Source organism: Camelus dromedarius, chromosome X (genome assembly GCF_036321535.1).
Source record: "Camelus dromedarius isolate mCamDro1 chromosome X, mCamDro1.pat, whole genome shotgun sequence".
NCBI lineage: Eukaryota > Metazoa > Chordata > Mammalia > Artiodactyla > Camelidae > Camelus > Camelus dromedarius.
In genome coordinates this window covers 51,436,968-51,453,621 of record NC_087472.1, presented here as the reverse complement: position 1 = coordinate 51,453,621, position 16,654 = coordinate 51,436,968, and the positions used below count along the sequence as shown (strand labels likewise).

At 35.5% G+C, this 16,654-nt stretch overlaps 1 protein-coding gene across 1 annotated transcript in view; it reads left to right on the top strand.

Moving 5' to 3' along the window:
* CYLC1 (cylicin 1) overlaps window positions 1–16,654 on the top strand; it is a gene marked incomplete at its 5' end in the record, with an annotated part of 89,234 nt that overhangs the window by 50,345 nt on the left and 22,235 nt on the right. The window contains one exon of the mRNA XM_064483183.1: window positions 177–406. Coding sequence (XP_064339253.1) covers window positions 177–406 — 230 coding nt within the window. The remainder of the gene's footprint in view (window positions 1–176; window positions 407–16,654) is intronic.

Sequence of the window (16,654 nt, the reverse complement as noted above, 5' to 3'; positions counted from 1 at the left end):
TCAGAAGTGATCTAAAGGCTGTGTAAAGAAGACTAGATACTGTAGAAGAACAAATAAGTGACCTACAAGACAGAATAACAGCGGGCACACAATCAGAACAGCTATGAGACAAACAAGTTAAAATAACATAAGGGACACATGGGATAATATAAAGCACGCCAATCTTTGCATAACAGGGGCCCCAGAAGGGGGAGAAAGATCAAAGGGGATTGAAAAGGTTTTTGAAGGAATCATGACCGAAAACTTCCCAAACTTAAAGAAGGAATCAGATATCCAAGTACAGGAAGCTCAGAGGGTCCCAAACAGGAAGAACCCAAGTAGACCCACACCAAGACATATCATAATCAAGATGGCTAGAGACAAGGATAAAGAAACGATTCTAAAGGCAACAAGAGAAAAGCAAAGGGTAAGTTACAAGGGAACCCCCATAAGGATCTCAGCTGATTTGTCTACACAAACACTACAGGTCAGAAGGGAGTGGCAAGATATATTCAACATCCTGAATGGAAAAAAAAGATGCAGCCTAGAATACTTTACCCAGCAAGGCTATCCTTTAGGATAGAAGGAGACATAAAGAATTTCACAGACAAGCAAAAACGAAAAGAGTTTAGCCACACTAAACCCATGCTAAAAGAAATATTGAAAGGTCCACTCTAAATAGAAAAACAGCAGGATGCAACAGAAATAAGAATATTACAACTGGAAAGGTGATAACTAGAATGAATTACAAACAAAATAAACACAAAACTGTAAAAGAAGACATACAAATCATTGAGAGTGGGAGAGGGAGGCAGGAAAATATAGAATTTCTTCTTTATTTTTAATTTTTTTTCTTTTCAGTAAGATGGGTTTGAGATTATGTTACTATCAGTTTAATAAAAACAGTTATAATAATGGGCTAATAGACTTACAAAAAAGGGTAACCACAAGCCAAAAACTTACAAGGGAGTCACAAAAACTAAATAAAATCCATGATAATACAAAGGAAAATTACCAAGCCACAAAAGGAAGGAAGGAACAAAGAGGAAACACCAAATCAACTGCAAAGATAAATTCAAAATGGCAATAAACACACATCTATCATTAATTACTGTAAATGTTAGTAGACTAAATGCTCCAGTCAAAAGACATTGAGTGGCAGACTGGATAATAAAGCAAGAACCTTCAATATGCTGCATACAAGACCCACTTTAGGGAGAAGGACACAGATAGATTGAGATTGAAAGGATGGAAAAGGATATTCCAAGCAAACGGAAAAGCCAAAAAGCAGGTGTAGTAGTACTGATTTAAGACAAAATAGACTTTAAAACAAAGGCCATAAAGAAAGATAAAGAAAGACATTTTATAATGAATAAAGGATCATTACATGACGAGGATATTACACTCATCAATATATATGCATCCAATATAGGAGCACTTAAATACATAAAATTATAACTAACAGAGATAAAGGGGGCTATTGATGGGAATACAATCATAGTCGGAGATTTTAACACTGCATTAACATCACTAGATAGATCTTCCAGACTGAAAATAAATCAGGCAACAGATAAATTAAATAATACAATATAAAATTAGATTTGGTGGATATTTTCAGAGCATTGCACCCCCCAAAAATAGGATATACATTCTTTTCAAGTGCACATGGAACATTTTCCAGGATTGATCATATACTTGGACAGAAAAAAAAACCTCAACAATTTTAAGATGATTGAAATTATCTCAAGCATCTTTACTGACCACAATGTCATGAAACTAGAAATCAACAACAGAGAAACAAAGGAGAAAATAAGGAAAGCATGGAGATTAAACAATATGCTATTTAAAAACCAATGGGTCAATGATGAAATTAAAGTTGAATTTAAAAAATACCTTGAGACAAATGAAAATGAAAGCACAACCACACAAAACTTATGGGACACAGCAAAGGCAGTGCTGAGGGAAGTTTATAGTAATACAGGCCTTCCTGAGAAAAGAACAATAATCTCAAACAAACAATCTAACCCACGAGCTAAAAGAACTAGAAAAAGAAGAACAAAAAATGCCAAAAGGCAGCAGAAGGATGGAAACTATAAAGATCAGGGAGGAAATTAATAAAATAGATATTTAAAAATACCATAGAAAAAATCAATCAAATCAAAAGATGGTTATTTGAAAAAGTAAATAAAATCGACAAACCTCTGGCCAAGTCACAAAGAAGAGAAACAAGAGAGCACAAATTAGCAAAATAAGAAAGGAAAATGGAGAAATTACAACAAATAACATAGAAATAGAGAATACCATATAAGAATATCATGAAAAACTATATGGAACCAAAGTGGATAACGTAGAGAAGGTGGAGAGGTTTCTGGAAAAATACAGTCCACCAGACTGAATCCAGAAGAAACTGACCACTTGAACAAACTGATCACTAGAAATGAAATCGAATTAACAATAAAAAATCCTCCCTACAAATACAAGTCCAGGACTGGATGGCTACACAGGGGAATTCTACAAAACATATAAAGAAGTCATACCAGTCCTTCTCAAAATCTTCCAGAAGATTGAAAAGGAGGGAATACTTCCAAACTCATTCTATGAAGCCACCATCACTGTGATAACAAAACCAGGCAAAGACACTACCAAAAAAAAAAGAATGATAAGCCAATATAACTGATGAACATAGATGCCAAAATCCTCACCAAAATATTAGCAAATACAATCCAACAACATATAAAGATTATAAATCATGACCAAGGGGAATCATCCCAGGGACACAAGGGTGGTTCACAATATGCAAATCAATCACTGTAATACATCACATTAACAAAAGAATAGACAAAAACCACATGATCATCTCAATAGATGCTGAAGCAGCATTTGGTAAAATTCAACAACAATTTATGATAAAAATTCACACCAAAGTGGGTATAGGGGAAACATATCTCAACATAATACAAGCTATACATGACAAACCTACAGCCAGCATAGTGCTCAATGGTGAAAAACTCAAAGCTTCCCACTAAACTCAGGAACAATACAAGGCTGTCCACTAACACCACTCCTATTCATCATAGTCTTGGAAGTCCTAGCCACAGCAATCAGACAAGAGAGAGAAATAAAAGGGATCCAAATTGGAAAAGAAGAGGTAAAAGTGTCACTATATGCTGACAACATGTTGCTATATATACAAAATCCTAAAAGGTCCACACAAAAACTAGTAGAGCTGATTGAAGAATTCAGCAAGGTAGCAGGTTACAAGATTAACATTCAACAATTAGTTACATTTCTTTACAGTAATGATGAATCAACAGAAAACGAAAGTAAAAAACAATCCTCTTTAAAATAGCACCCAAAGTAATAAACTACCTAGGAATAAATCTAACCAAGGAAGTGAAACATTTATACACAGAGAACTATAAACCATTGATGAAGGAAATTATAGAAGACTTTAAAAAATGGAAAGATATCCCATGCTCTTGGATTGGAGGAATCAATATTTTTAAAATGGTCACACTGCCCAAGGCAATCTACAGATATAATGCAATCCCTATCAAATTACCTAGGACATATTTCACAAAACTAGAACAAATCATAGTAAAATTTATATGGAACCATCAAAGACCTAGAATTGCCAAAGCATTACTGAAGAGAAAGAAAGAGGCTGGAGGAATAACTCTCCCAGACTTCAGACAATACTATAGAGCTACAGTCATCAAGACAGCATGGTATTGGTACAAAAACAGACATGTAGACCAATGGAACAGAAAAGAGAGCCCAGAAATGAACCCACAAAATTTTGGTCAACTCATCTTCGAGAAAAGAGGGAAGAATATACAATGGAATAAAGACAGTCACTTCAGGAAATGGTGTTGGGAAAACTGGACAGCAGAATGTAAATCAATGAAGCTAGAACACTGCCTTACACCATACAGAAAAAGAAACTCAAAATGGAACAAAGACTTAAACATAAGGCAAGATAGAATAAACCTCCTAGAGGAAAATAGATGCAAAACATTATCTGACATACATTTCAAAAATGTTCTCCTAGAACTGTCTACTCATGCAATAGAGGTAAAAGCAAGAATAAACAAATGGGAAATAATGAAACTTACAAGCTTCTGCACAGCAAAGGAAACCATAACTAAAACAAAATGACGACCTATGGAATGGGAGAAAATTTTTGCAAATGAAACCGTCAAAGGCTTGATATGCAAAATATATAAGCAGCTCATACAACTTAATAAGAAACAACCAAGCAACCCAATCCAAAAATGGGCAAAAGGCCTAAACAAGCAATTCTCCTAGGAAGACATACAAATAATCAATAGGCACATGATAAAATGCTCAATATCACTAATTATCAGAGGAATCCAAAGCAAAACTACAATGAGATATCACCTCACACCAGCCAGAATGGCTGTCATTCAAAAGTCCCCAAATGACAAATGCTGGAGAGGATGTGGAATAAAGGGAACCCTCCTAAACTGCTGGTGGGAATGCAGTTTGGTGCAGCCACTGTGGAAAACAGTATGGAGATTCCTCAAAAGAATAGGAAGAGACTTAGCATATGTCGCAGGAATCCTACTCCTGGGCATATATCCAGGAGGAATCCTACTTCAAAAGGACAACTGCACCCCAATATTCATAGCTGCACTATTTACAGTAGCCAAGACATGGAAACAGCCTAAATGTCCATGGACAGATGACTGGATAAAGAAAAAGTTGTATATTTATACAATGGAATACTACTCAGCCATAAAAACCGACAACATAATGCCATTTGCAGCAACATGGATGCTCCTGGAGAATGTCATTCTTAGTGAAGTAAGCCAGAAAGAGAAAGAAAAATAACATATGAGATCGCTCATATTTGGTATCTAAAAACAAAAAGAGAAACAAAAACAAACAAACAAAGCATAAATACAAAACAGAAACAGACTCATAGACATAGAATACAAACTTGTGTTTGCCAAGGGGGCTGAGGTTGGGAAGGGATAGACAGGATTTCAAAATTGTAGAATATATAAACAAGATTATACTGTATAGCACAGGGAAATATACACAAGATCTTATGTTAGCTCACAGAGAATAAAATGTGACAATGAACATATATATATGTTCATGTATAACTGAAAAATTGTGCTCTACATTGGAATTTGACACAACTTTGTAAAATGACCATAAGTCACTAAAAATGTTAAAAAAAAAAAAAGTCTAGGTAATAACAAACAACAACAAAATAGAACTTGTACGTAAAACCTGGGATGTTGTCTTACAAGCCATGCGTCTCTGAACTCCCTTTGCGATCTCTACTGGAAATCAAAATTCAGCTTTTAGAATTTTAAAGAGCTGCAGTTTTTTTCTGTCCTGCTGGGATCAACGGACACTGGGAGTTACCGGTTTAGGGACTGTATATAAGCTGCAAGGGGGCATCCTGATGGTTTTGTCAAATCCACTGACATACTCCCTGTGATAAAGGAGACAGGGTTCCTTGTTCTCCTTCATTACCCTGTGCCTCCAGAATGGCAAAGTTAGTTTCTCTGTTGTTGTTACTAAAATAAAAATAACAAAATTAAAATGTTTAAAAAAAAGAAAAAAACAAACAACCCAATCCAAAAATGGGCAGATGACCTAAACAAAGAATTCTCCAAGGAAGACATACAAATGATCAATAGGCACATGAAAAAATGCTCAATATCACTAATTATCAGAGAAATACAAATCAAAACTACAATGAGATATCACCTTACACCAGTCAGAATGGCTATCATTCAAAAATCACAAATTACAAATGTTGGAGAGGCTGTGGAATAAAGGGAACCCTCCTACACTGCTGGTGGGAATGCAGTTTGGTACAGTCACTGTGGAACATAGTATGGAGATTCCTCAAACTCTAGGAATAGACTTACCGTATGACCCAGTCATCATGCTTCTGGGCACATATCCAGAAGAAACCCTACTTCAAAATGACACCTGCACCCCAATGTTCATAGGGGCACTATTTACAATAGCCAAGACATGGAAACAGCCTAAATGTCCATCAACAGATGACTGGATAAACAAGATGTGGCACTATTCAGCCATAAATATCAACAACATTACACCATTTGTAGCAACGTGGATGTTCCTGGAGAATGTCATTCTAAGTGAAGTAAGCCAGAAAGAGAAAGAAAAATAACATATGAGATCGCTCATATGCAGAACAAAAAACAAGCAAAGCATAAATACAAAACAGAAATAGACTCATAGACATAGAATACAAACTTGTGGTTGACAAAGGGGTGGGGGTGGGAAGGGATAGACTGGAATTTCAAAATTGTAGAAGAGATAAACAAGATTATACTGTATAGCATGGGGAAATATATACAAGGTCTTATGGTAGCTCACAGAGAATAAAATGTGACAATGAATATATATATATATGTTCATGTGTAACTGAAAAATTGTGCTCTACACTGGAATTTGACACAACATTGTAAAATGATTATAAATCAATAAAAAATATTTTAAAAAAAAAGTCGATAAAAAGGTTGGGGATTTCATTTTTTAAAAAAAGAACTTTTCTAAATTTGTACAACCAAGACTTGCTGATGGGGTCCTAATAGAAACTACATTTAAAGCTATAAAATTTGACAGAACTGAGTTCAAAGTTTTTACAAATTGGTATATTTAAATGGTCTTTATATAAGATGTTACATCTCTTTTGTCTATTTATATTGTGAGGTAAACATTTTGTCACTGGACGATACTTCCCCTGCCTGATATTATAAGCAGGGCATATAAATCTGACCCTCAGATAATATTAATTTGGGAATTTGAGATTTACAAATGTTAGCCACTATATATAAAAATAGATTTTTAAAAAGTTTCTTTTGTATAGCACAGGGAACTATGTTCAATATCTTGTAATAGCCTTTAATGGAAAAAATATGAAAAAAATATATGCATGTATATGCATGACTTGGACATTGTGCTGTACACCAGATATTGACACATTATAATTAACTGTATTTCAATTAAAAACAGCGATTGTAGAAGAAAAAATATACTATAAGGAATCAATAGGATTACCTGAGCTTGCACAATACAAAGCAAATACAGGGAGCTAATATTCAGAGTCACAAAAAAATGATTGAGATTTTTGCTCTGGGTTTAACCTGTCACTCAGAAAGAGGGCTATTTTTGAATGCCTTGTGCAATATTTTGAAGGCATGATAAATTGAAACCTAAAGTTCTGGAACATAGATCTCTTCATTTTCAGTTTAGTTAGGAAACTTCTCATTGATATATAAAAGCAAATTAAAGAAACTACAGTTGAGCGAGTCAATCTTTCACCATTAATCAGAAATGTAAATTGTTTCAGAAACTCTCCTATGTAACCAGATCCCAAAGATCTGGACCTTCCTGGTTTAATAAGGAAGGGGATAAAAAACAATATGAGCAAATAGTTGCAGAATTTATTTTCAATTTAACTCTAGAAGACAATGCAACAGTGGAAATACACTGAAATATATTAGGAAATGCTACCATCTTATGGCCAAAAATAGGAAGTCAAGCAAAAAGAATGGCTTCAAAACTAGACCACAGGGAGATTCCCAGATCCCAGAGTAGAGATAGTCACATCTCACCCTCTCCCAAAATAAACCTTGAATTATTTCTACAAACCCACTGATTTAAACAGAACACATACTGAACTCTGGCAAAGTGTCTCATACCTCAAAATACAGGAGGATTCTCACAAAATATGGTAAGAGAAAAAAATGAAAAGAAAACTGGTGTGGCTTCAGTCCTGTGGAGAGAGAACAGCAAAGGAAGGAAGGCACCCTCACGTTCAGATTCCCCATCTGCAGCTAGGAGGTCATCAGAGACAGAAGCCAAGCTTCTGAGACTCAGAGAAGAAAGTGGCAGCTGCTTGGCAGACATAACTAAGAGAAACTGGAGTAGAAGGCCCCTGTGATTCCCCAGCCCTGATGAAAACTGACAGGGATAAGTCAGGACAGGCTGCTGGAGATCAGTGATGAGACTGGGAAGAGGGCTGGGGCCCACTGCACTGAGGCAGCCTCAGGGAACAGGAGGGAGGAGTGAGCTCTGGCTTGGGATGTGTGCAGAGCACAACAGCCTGGGACACCCATAGAAAAGCATCACTGATGGTATGCATGGGGGGAAGAGGCACATGCAGCATTCCCATAGCTGCTGTCTCCACTTGGCTCCATATTTGCTGCATTCTCAGGAGAAGAGAGATGGGGCTGGGTCATAACCATCACAGCTGTGCAAAGGCAGGGCTGAAAGGTGAATCCACACTCAGAAGCACTGAAACTTTACAGGTGGGACTGAGATTTGCTTACAGCATCAGGCAAAAAGGGTGAATTGCTATGCTGGAGCTTTTGTGAAACTTTGTCTTTGGGATGAACATGCAGTGAGTGGAGTTCTGGTGCATTAGAGGGCTGAGTATGGGTATTTGCAACAGGACACCATAATTTACCATATGGAGAAGTGGTGCTGGGGTCTGCACTGATCCTATGTCACATCATGGATTCAGGTGTGTGACTGCATTCTCCCTATGATGGGGCCTAATACCTGACATTGGCAGATGTGCACTGGCAGTTCTGGGGGCTCAGATCCTAGAAGACATCAGATTGGGTGGCTGGCATTCCTGTAGCTAAGGTGGGAAAAAAGAAATATAGAGTATACATATACATTTTTTCAAGTTCTCATAGAACATTCTCTAGGATAGACCACATAATTGGGCACAAAAGAATGCTCAACATATTTAAGAGGCTAGAAATAATTTCAAGCATCTTCTCTGACCAAAATGGCATTGAATTAGAAATCAACCACAGAAAATCAGAGGAGAAAAAGGCAACAGCATGGAGGCTGAACAACATGCTACTAAAAAACCAATTGATCAATGATGAAATCAAAGAAGAAATTAAAAAACATCTAAAGATAAATGACAATGAAAACACAACTACACAAAATCTATTAGATGCAGCAAAAGCAGTCCCAAGAGGGAATTTCATAGTGATAAAGGCCTTCCTCAAAGCGTAAGAATAATCTCAAATAAAAAACCTAACCTACCACCTAAAAAATTAGAAAAAAAAAATTAAACAAAACCTAAATTTAGCAGAAGGAAAGAAATAATAAAGTTCAGGAAGATAATAAATAACATAGAGATTTTAAAAAATCAATCAAACCAAGTGCTGGTTTTTTGAAAGAGTAAACCAAGTTGACAAAATTTTAGCCAAGTTCACCAAGAAGAAAGAAAGAGAACACAAATAAACAAAATAAGAAATGAAAATTGAGAAATTACAGCCAAAACCACAGAAATACAAAAAATCATAAGAGAAGACAATGAACAACTATATGGCAATAAATCAGAAAACTTAGAAGAAATGGACAAGTTTCTAGGAACATACAGTCCACTAAAACTGAATTAAGAAGAAATAGATCATTTGAGCAGACCAATCACTAGAAGTGAAATAGATTCAGGAAAACAAACAAACAAAACAAACAAACAAACAAAAACCTCCCTGCAAACAAAAGTCCAGGACCAGATGGCTTCACTGGGGAATTCTATCAAACATATTAAAAGAGCTCATATCAATTTTTCTCAAACTCTTCCAAAAAACTGATGAAAGAGTACTCCAAAATTCATTCTATGAAGCTACCATCCACCTGATACCAAAGCCAGACAAAGACACTAACAAAAAAAGAAAACTGTAGGTCAATGTAGTTGATGATAATAGGTGCAAAAATACTCAACAAAATATTAACAAACAGAAGCTAACAACCCAAAAACAGGTCGTACACCGTGATCAAGTTGTATTCATCCCAGAGACACAAGGATGGTTCAACATATGCAAAACAATCAACATGGTACACCACATCAACAAGAGAAATGACAAAAATCACAGGGTCATCTCAATAGATGCAGAAAAACATTGGATAGAATTCAACACAAATTTACGATAAAACTCTAACCAATGTGGGTATAGAGGGAACATATCCCAACATAATAAAAGCTATTTATGATAAACCTACAACCAGCATAATGCTCAATGGTGAAAAGGTTAAAACCTTCCCACTGAAATCTGGAATAAGACAAGTATACCCACTCTCACCACTTCTACTCAATATAGTATTGGAAATCCTAGCTATAGCAATTAGACAAGAAAAGGAAATATAAATGTTAAAAAATTTTAAAAAAAGGAAATAAAAGGGACCTAAATTGGAAAGGAAGAAGTAAAATTATCATTACATGTGGATGACATGATACTCTATATAGAAAACCTGAAAAGCTCCACAAAAATATCTACTAAAGCTGACAAAAGAATTCAGAAAGTTAGCCAGATACAAGATTAATATACAGAAATCAGTGGCATGTCTTTACAGGAACAATGAAATATCAGAAAAGGAAAGTAAAGAAACAATCATTTTTAAAATTGCATCCAAGAAAATAAAATATTTAGGAATAAATCTGAACAAGGAAGTGAAAGATTAATATGTGGAGAATTTCAAAACATTGACAAGGAAATTAAAGATGACTTAAAGAAATAGAAGATATCATCTGCCTTGGATTGGAATAATTAATTTTGTTAAATGGTCACACTATCCAAATCAATCTACAGATTTAATGCAATCCCTATCAAATTTCCCAGGACATTTTTCAAAGAACTAAAACAAATAATCCTCAAATTTATATGGAATCACAAAAGACATAGAATCACCAAGGCAATACTGAAGAAAAAGAATGAAGCTAGAGAAATAACCCTCCCAGACTTCAGTCTAATACTACAGAGCTACAGTAATCAAAACAGCATGGTATTGGCATAAAAACAGACATATTGATCCATGGAACAGAATAGAGAGTCCAGAAATAAACCCACAAACTTTTGGTCAATGAATCTTTGACAAAGTAGGCAAGAACCTACAATACAGTTAAGACAGTCTCTTCAGCAAATGGTGTTGGGAAAACTGGACAGCTGCATGTAAATCAGTGAAGCTGGAATACTCCCTCATACCATACACAAAAATAAACTCAAAATGGCTTAATGACTTGAACATAAGACAAGACACTCTAAGCCTCTTAGAAGAAAACATAGGCAAAACATTATCTGACATAAGTCCCAGCAATGTTCTCCTATAACAGTCTACCCAGGCAATAAAAATAAAAGCAAAAATAAACAAATGGGACCTAATTAAATTTATAAGTTTTTGCACAGCAAAGGAAATTATAAGTAAAACAAAAAGACAACCTATGAAATGTGACAATATATTTGTAAATGATGTGACTGACAAGGGCTTATTTCCAGACTATATAAGCAGCTCATACAACTTAATAAGAAAAACACAAACAACACAACCCATAAATGGGCAGAAGACCTAAATAAGCTATTCCCCAATGAAGACATACAAATGGGCAATAGGCACATGAAAAGAAGGCTCAATATCATTAATTATCAGAGAAATACAATTCAAAACTGCAATGAGGTATCATCCCACAACAGTCAGAATAGCCATCATTAAAAAGTCCACAAACGATAAATACTGGAGAGGGTATGGAGAAAAGGCAACCTCCTACACTGTTGGTGGGAAGGTAATTTTGTGCAGCCACTATGGAAAACAGTATGGAGATTCTTCAAAAGACTAAAAATAGACTTACCCTATGATCCAGCAATCTCACTCCTTGTCATATATCCAGAGAGAATTCTAATTTGAAAAGATACATGCACCCGAATATTCAAAGCAGCACTATTTCCAATAGCCAAGACATGGAAACAACCTAAATGTCCATCAACAGATGACTGGATAAAGAAGCTTTGGTATATTTATACAATGGAATACTACTCAGCTATAAAAAATTTAAAAATGCCATTGGCAGAAAGATGGACGGACTTGAATATTGTCAATGTAAGTGAAGTAAGACACAAAGAGAAAGAAAAATACCATATAATATCACTTATATGTGGAATCAATTAAAAAAAAGACAAATGAATTTATTTACCAAATAGAAACAGACTCACAGACATAGAAAACAAACTTATAGTTACTAGAGGAGAAAGGGAGTGGGAAGGGATAAATTGGGAGCTCAAGGTTTGCAGACTAACTAATATACATAAAATAGATAAACATTTTCATACTGTATAACACAGGGAACTATATTCAATATCTTTTGGTGAAAAACATATGAAAATGAATATATGCATGTATATATATATATAATTGAAACATTACAAAATTGATACAAAATTATAAAATGACTATACTTCATTGAAATATATATACAAAAAATTAGAATAATAATAAAAACTCTTCTTAAGAAATAATTCATCTCAATAATAATGTACGAAGGCCTATTCAATATCTTCCAAAGACTTATAGTGGAAAAGAATCTGAAAAAGAACATATATATGTGTATGTATAACTGAATCACTTTGCTATACACCTGAAACCAAAACAACATCATAAATTAACTATACATCAACAGAATTTTTTTGTAAAAATTTAAAAAGAAGACTAGATTGGTGGAAGGATAATTCAATTAAAAATAAAGTGATAATTAATATTCTTAAAATGGCCATTCTACCCAAAACAATCTACAGGTTTAATGTGATTCTTATCAAATTACCCAAGACATTTTTCACAGAACTAGAATAAATAATCCTAAAATTTATATAGAAACACAATAGACCCAGAATTGCCAAAGCAATCCTGAGCAAAAAGAACAAAGCTGGAGACATAACTCTCCTAGTCTTCAGACAACACTACAAAGCTACAATAATCAGAATATCCTGGTACTGGCAAAATCCAGACATGGGGATCATGAAACAGAATAGATATCCCAGAAATAAGCCTACACACCCATAGTTAATTAATCTATGGTAAAGGAGGCAAGAATATACAATGGAGAAAAGACAGTCTCTTCAGCAAGTGGTGTTGGTAAAACTGGATAGCCTCATGTAAACCAATGAAATTAAAACACACCCTCACATCATACATACAAATAAACTCAAAATGGTTTAAATGCCTAAATATAAGATACAATACCATAAAACTCTTGGAAGAAAACATGGGCAAAACATTTTCTGACATAAATCATAGCAATATTTCTTAGCTCAGTCTCCCAAGGCAAAAGAAATAAGTGCAAAAATAAACAAATGGGACCAAATCAAATGTAAAAGTTTTTGCACAGCAAAGGAAACCACAAACAAAATGAAAAGACAATCTACAGACTGGGAGAAAATATTTGCAAACTACATAACAAATAAGGGGTTAATTTCCAAAACATACAAACAGCTCTCGCAACTCAATATCAAAACAAACTACCCAATAAAAAACTGGGCAGAAGACCTAAATAGATATTTCTCCAAAGAAGACATACAGATGGCCAATGGGCACATGAAAATATTCCCAACATCGCTAATTAGTAGAGAAATGCAAACCAAAGCTACAATGGGGTATCACCTCACACAGGTCAGAATGGCTATCATCAAAATGTCTACAAATAATAAACACTGGAGAGGGTGTGGAGAAAAAGAAACCCTCCTACATTGTTAGTAGGAATGTATATTGGTGCTACCATTAGGGAGAACAGTATGGAGATTCCTTTAAAAATGAAAAATAGACTTACCATATGATCCGGCAATCCCACACCTGGGCATATATCTGGAAAAGATGAAAACTCTAATTTGAAAAGATGCTTGAACCCCTATGTTCATAGCAGCACTATTTACAATAGCCAAGGCTTGAAAGCAAAGTAAGTGTCAATCAACAGATAAATGGTGAAAGAACATGTAGGAGATACACATATCAACCATTAAATGAATGAAATATTGCCATTTGCAGCAGCATGGATGGACCTAGAGAATACTATACTAGGTGAATTAAGTCAAACAGAGAAAGACAATATTATATGATATTTCTTATATGTGGAATCTAAAAAATAATACAAATGAATTTATTTACAAAACAGAAACAGACTCACAGACATAGAGAACAAACTTATGGTTACCAAAAGGGAAAGGGGGAGAGATAAATTAGACATATGGGATTAACAGATATTTACTACTATGTGTAAAATAAACAACAAGGATTTACTGTATAGCACAGGGAACTACATCAAATATAATAATTTTTAATGGAAAAGAACTATATATATGTATATATGATACTATATATATATATGATTCACTTTGCTGTACACTTGAAACTAACAAAATATTGTAAATCAACTATACTTCAAGAAAAAAAAGAATATAAATACACATATTTCTGAAAGAAAAAGAGATATAGCATCAGTTCAAACTCCAGTCTACTAATTTGGCCAATTTCAAGGGCAAGTGAATTGGATACAAAATATCTTAAAAAGAACAACTGTCACTACAACAAAACCACAACTGACTGCTAAACAACCATCAAAAAAAAAAAAAAAATACTGGAACCTAGCAAAAGAGATCATCTTCAACTGGAAACATAAGGAGGGAACCACAACAGGAGGGGCATACTTGTGATACAATCAGGCCCCATAACCCCCGGGTGGGCGACCCACAAGCTGAAGAATAAATAAGTTGCAGAGGCCCTCTCACAGGAGTGAGAGCTCTAAGCCCCACATCAGGCTCTCCAGCCTGGGGTTCTGGCATTGGGAGGAGGAGGAGACCCCAGAACATCTGGTTTTGAAGGCCAGCTGGGCTTAGCTCCAGAACCCTCATGGGACTGGGGGAAACAGAGACTTCATTTTCTTCAGAAGTGTACACAGAATCTCACATGTGACATGTCCAAGGCCAGAGGCAGTAATTTCATAGGAACCTGGACCAGGCCTGCCTGCTGGTTTTGGAAGGTCTCTGGGGATGTAGGAGACAGCTGTGGCTCACCCATTAGACATAAAAGCTGGTTGCAGACATTCCAGGAGTGTTCATCTACATGAGCTTTCCTGGAGGCTGATATCTTGATTGGATCATTAGCACCAAGACCTAGCCCTACCCAGCAGCTTGTAGGGAAGCCTCAGGCCAAACAACATAAGGTTGGGAACACAGCCCTACCCATAAGCAGACTTCCTGAGCCACAAAGGCCTCTAGACACGGCCCTACCCACCAGAGTTCCAGGATCAAGCTTCACACAGTAGTGGGCAGGGACCAGCTCCTCCTGCCAGGAAACCTGCATAAGCCTCTAATCCAGCTTGATCCACCAGGGGCAGATACCAGACATAAGAAAACAACAATCCCAAACCTTATGGAAGGAATGCACAAAAACAGACCAGACTCTACACTGGGACCATCTGGATCCTGGCCCTTTAGTGACAAGAGAGGAGTGTATTGCTGGGATGCATAGGACATCTCAAACTGAGGGCCACCTCTCCAAGGTTGAGAAACATAACTAACTTACCTAAAAATATAGATAGAAAGATAGACAATATGAAGCAGCAGAGGAATATCTCCCAGACCATGGCATAAGATAAAGTCTCAGAAGAAGAAATAAGTGATGAGGAGATACTCAATTTACCTGAGAAAGAGTTTAAAGTAACGATGGCAAAGTTGCTCAGAGAACTCAAGAGGACTATAGATGCACAGAGAAAAGTTTTTGGCAAAGAGTTGGAAAATATAATGAATATCCAAACAAAGTTGAAGAATAAAATCACTGAAATTAATAGCACACTAGAAGGAAACAAGACTGGACTAAATGAGGCAGAAGAACAGATCAGTGAGCTATAAGACAGATTAGTGGAAATCACTGCTGCAGAACAGAAAAAAGAATGAAAAGAAATGAGGATAGTTTAAGAGAACTCTGGGACAATATGAAGTGCACTAATATTTGCATTATAGTGGTCCCAGAAAGAAAAGAGGGAGAGAAAGGACCTGAGAAAACTTTTGAAGAGATAATCACTGAAAACTTTCCCAACTTGTGAAAGGAAACAGTCACCCAAGCCCAGGAAGCACAGAGAGTTTCACACAGGATCAGCCCAAAAAGGAACACACTAACACACATAGCAATCAAATTGACAAAAATTACAGATAAGGAGAAAATATTAAAATTAGCAGGAGAAAAACAACAAATAACATACAAGAGAACTCCCATAAGGTTATCAGCTGATTTTTCAGCAGAAAGTCTACAGGCCAGAAGGGAGTGGCAAGATATATTTAAAGTGATGAAAGGGGGAAAGCTACAACCAAAAATACTCTATTCAGCAAGGCTGTCATTTGGATTTGATGGAGAAATCAAGAGCTTCACAGATAAACAAAAGCTAAAAGATCTCAGCACCACCAAACCAGCTTAAGAACAAAAGTTAAAGGAACTTCTCTAGTCATCAAACCATAAGAAAAGAGAACAAAAAGAAGAAAGGAGAAAAAAAGATCTACAAAAGATTGCTTTGGCAGTTCAGTGTCTTTTATGATTCCATATAAATTTTGGAATTGTTTGTTCTAGTTCTGTGAAAAATATGAGTATTTTGACAAGATTTGCATTAGATCTGTAGATTGCTTTGGGTATTTTGGCCATTTTGATGATGTTGATTCTTCCAATCCAACAGCACAAGATATCTTTCCATTTCTTTGTATCATTTTCAATTTCCTTCAATGTTTTATAGTTTTCAGAGTATAGGTAACCTCCTTGGTTAAGTTTATTTCTAGGTGTTTATGCCAGTTATAAAATTCTGGGTTTTTAAGTGAAAAAAAATTGA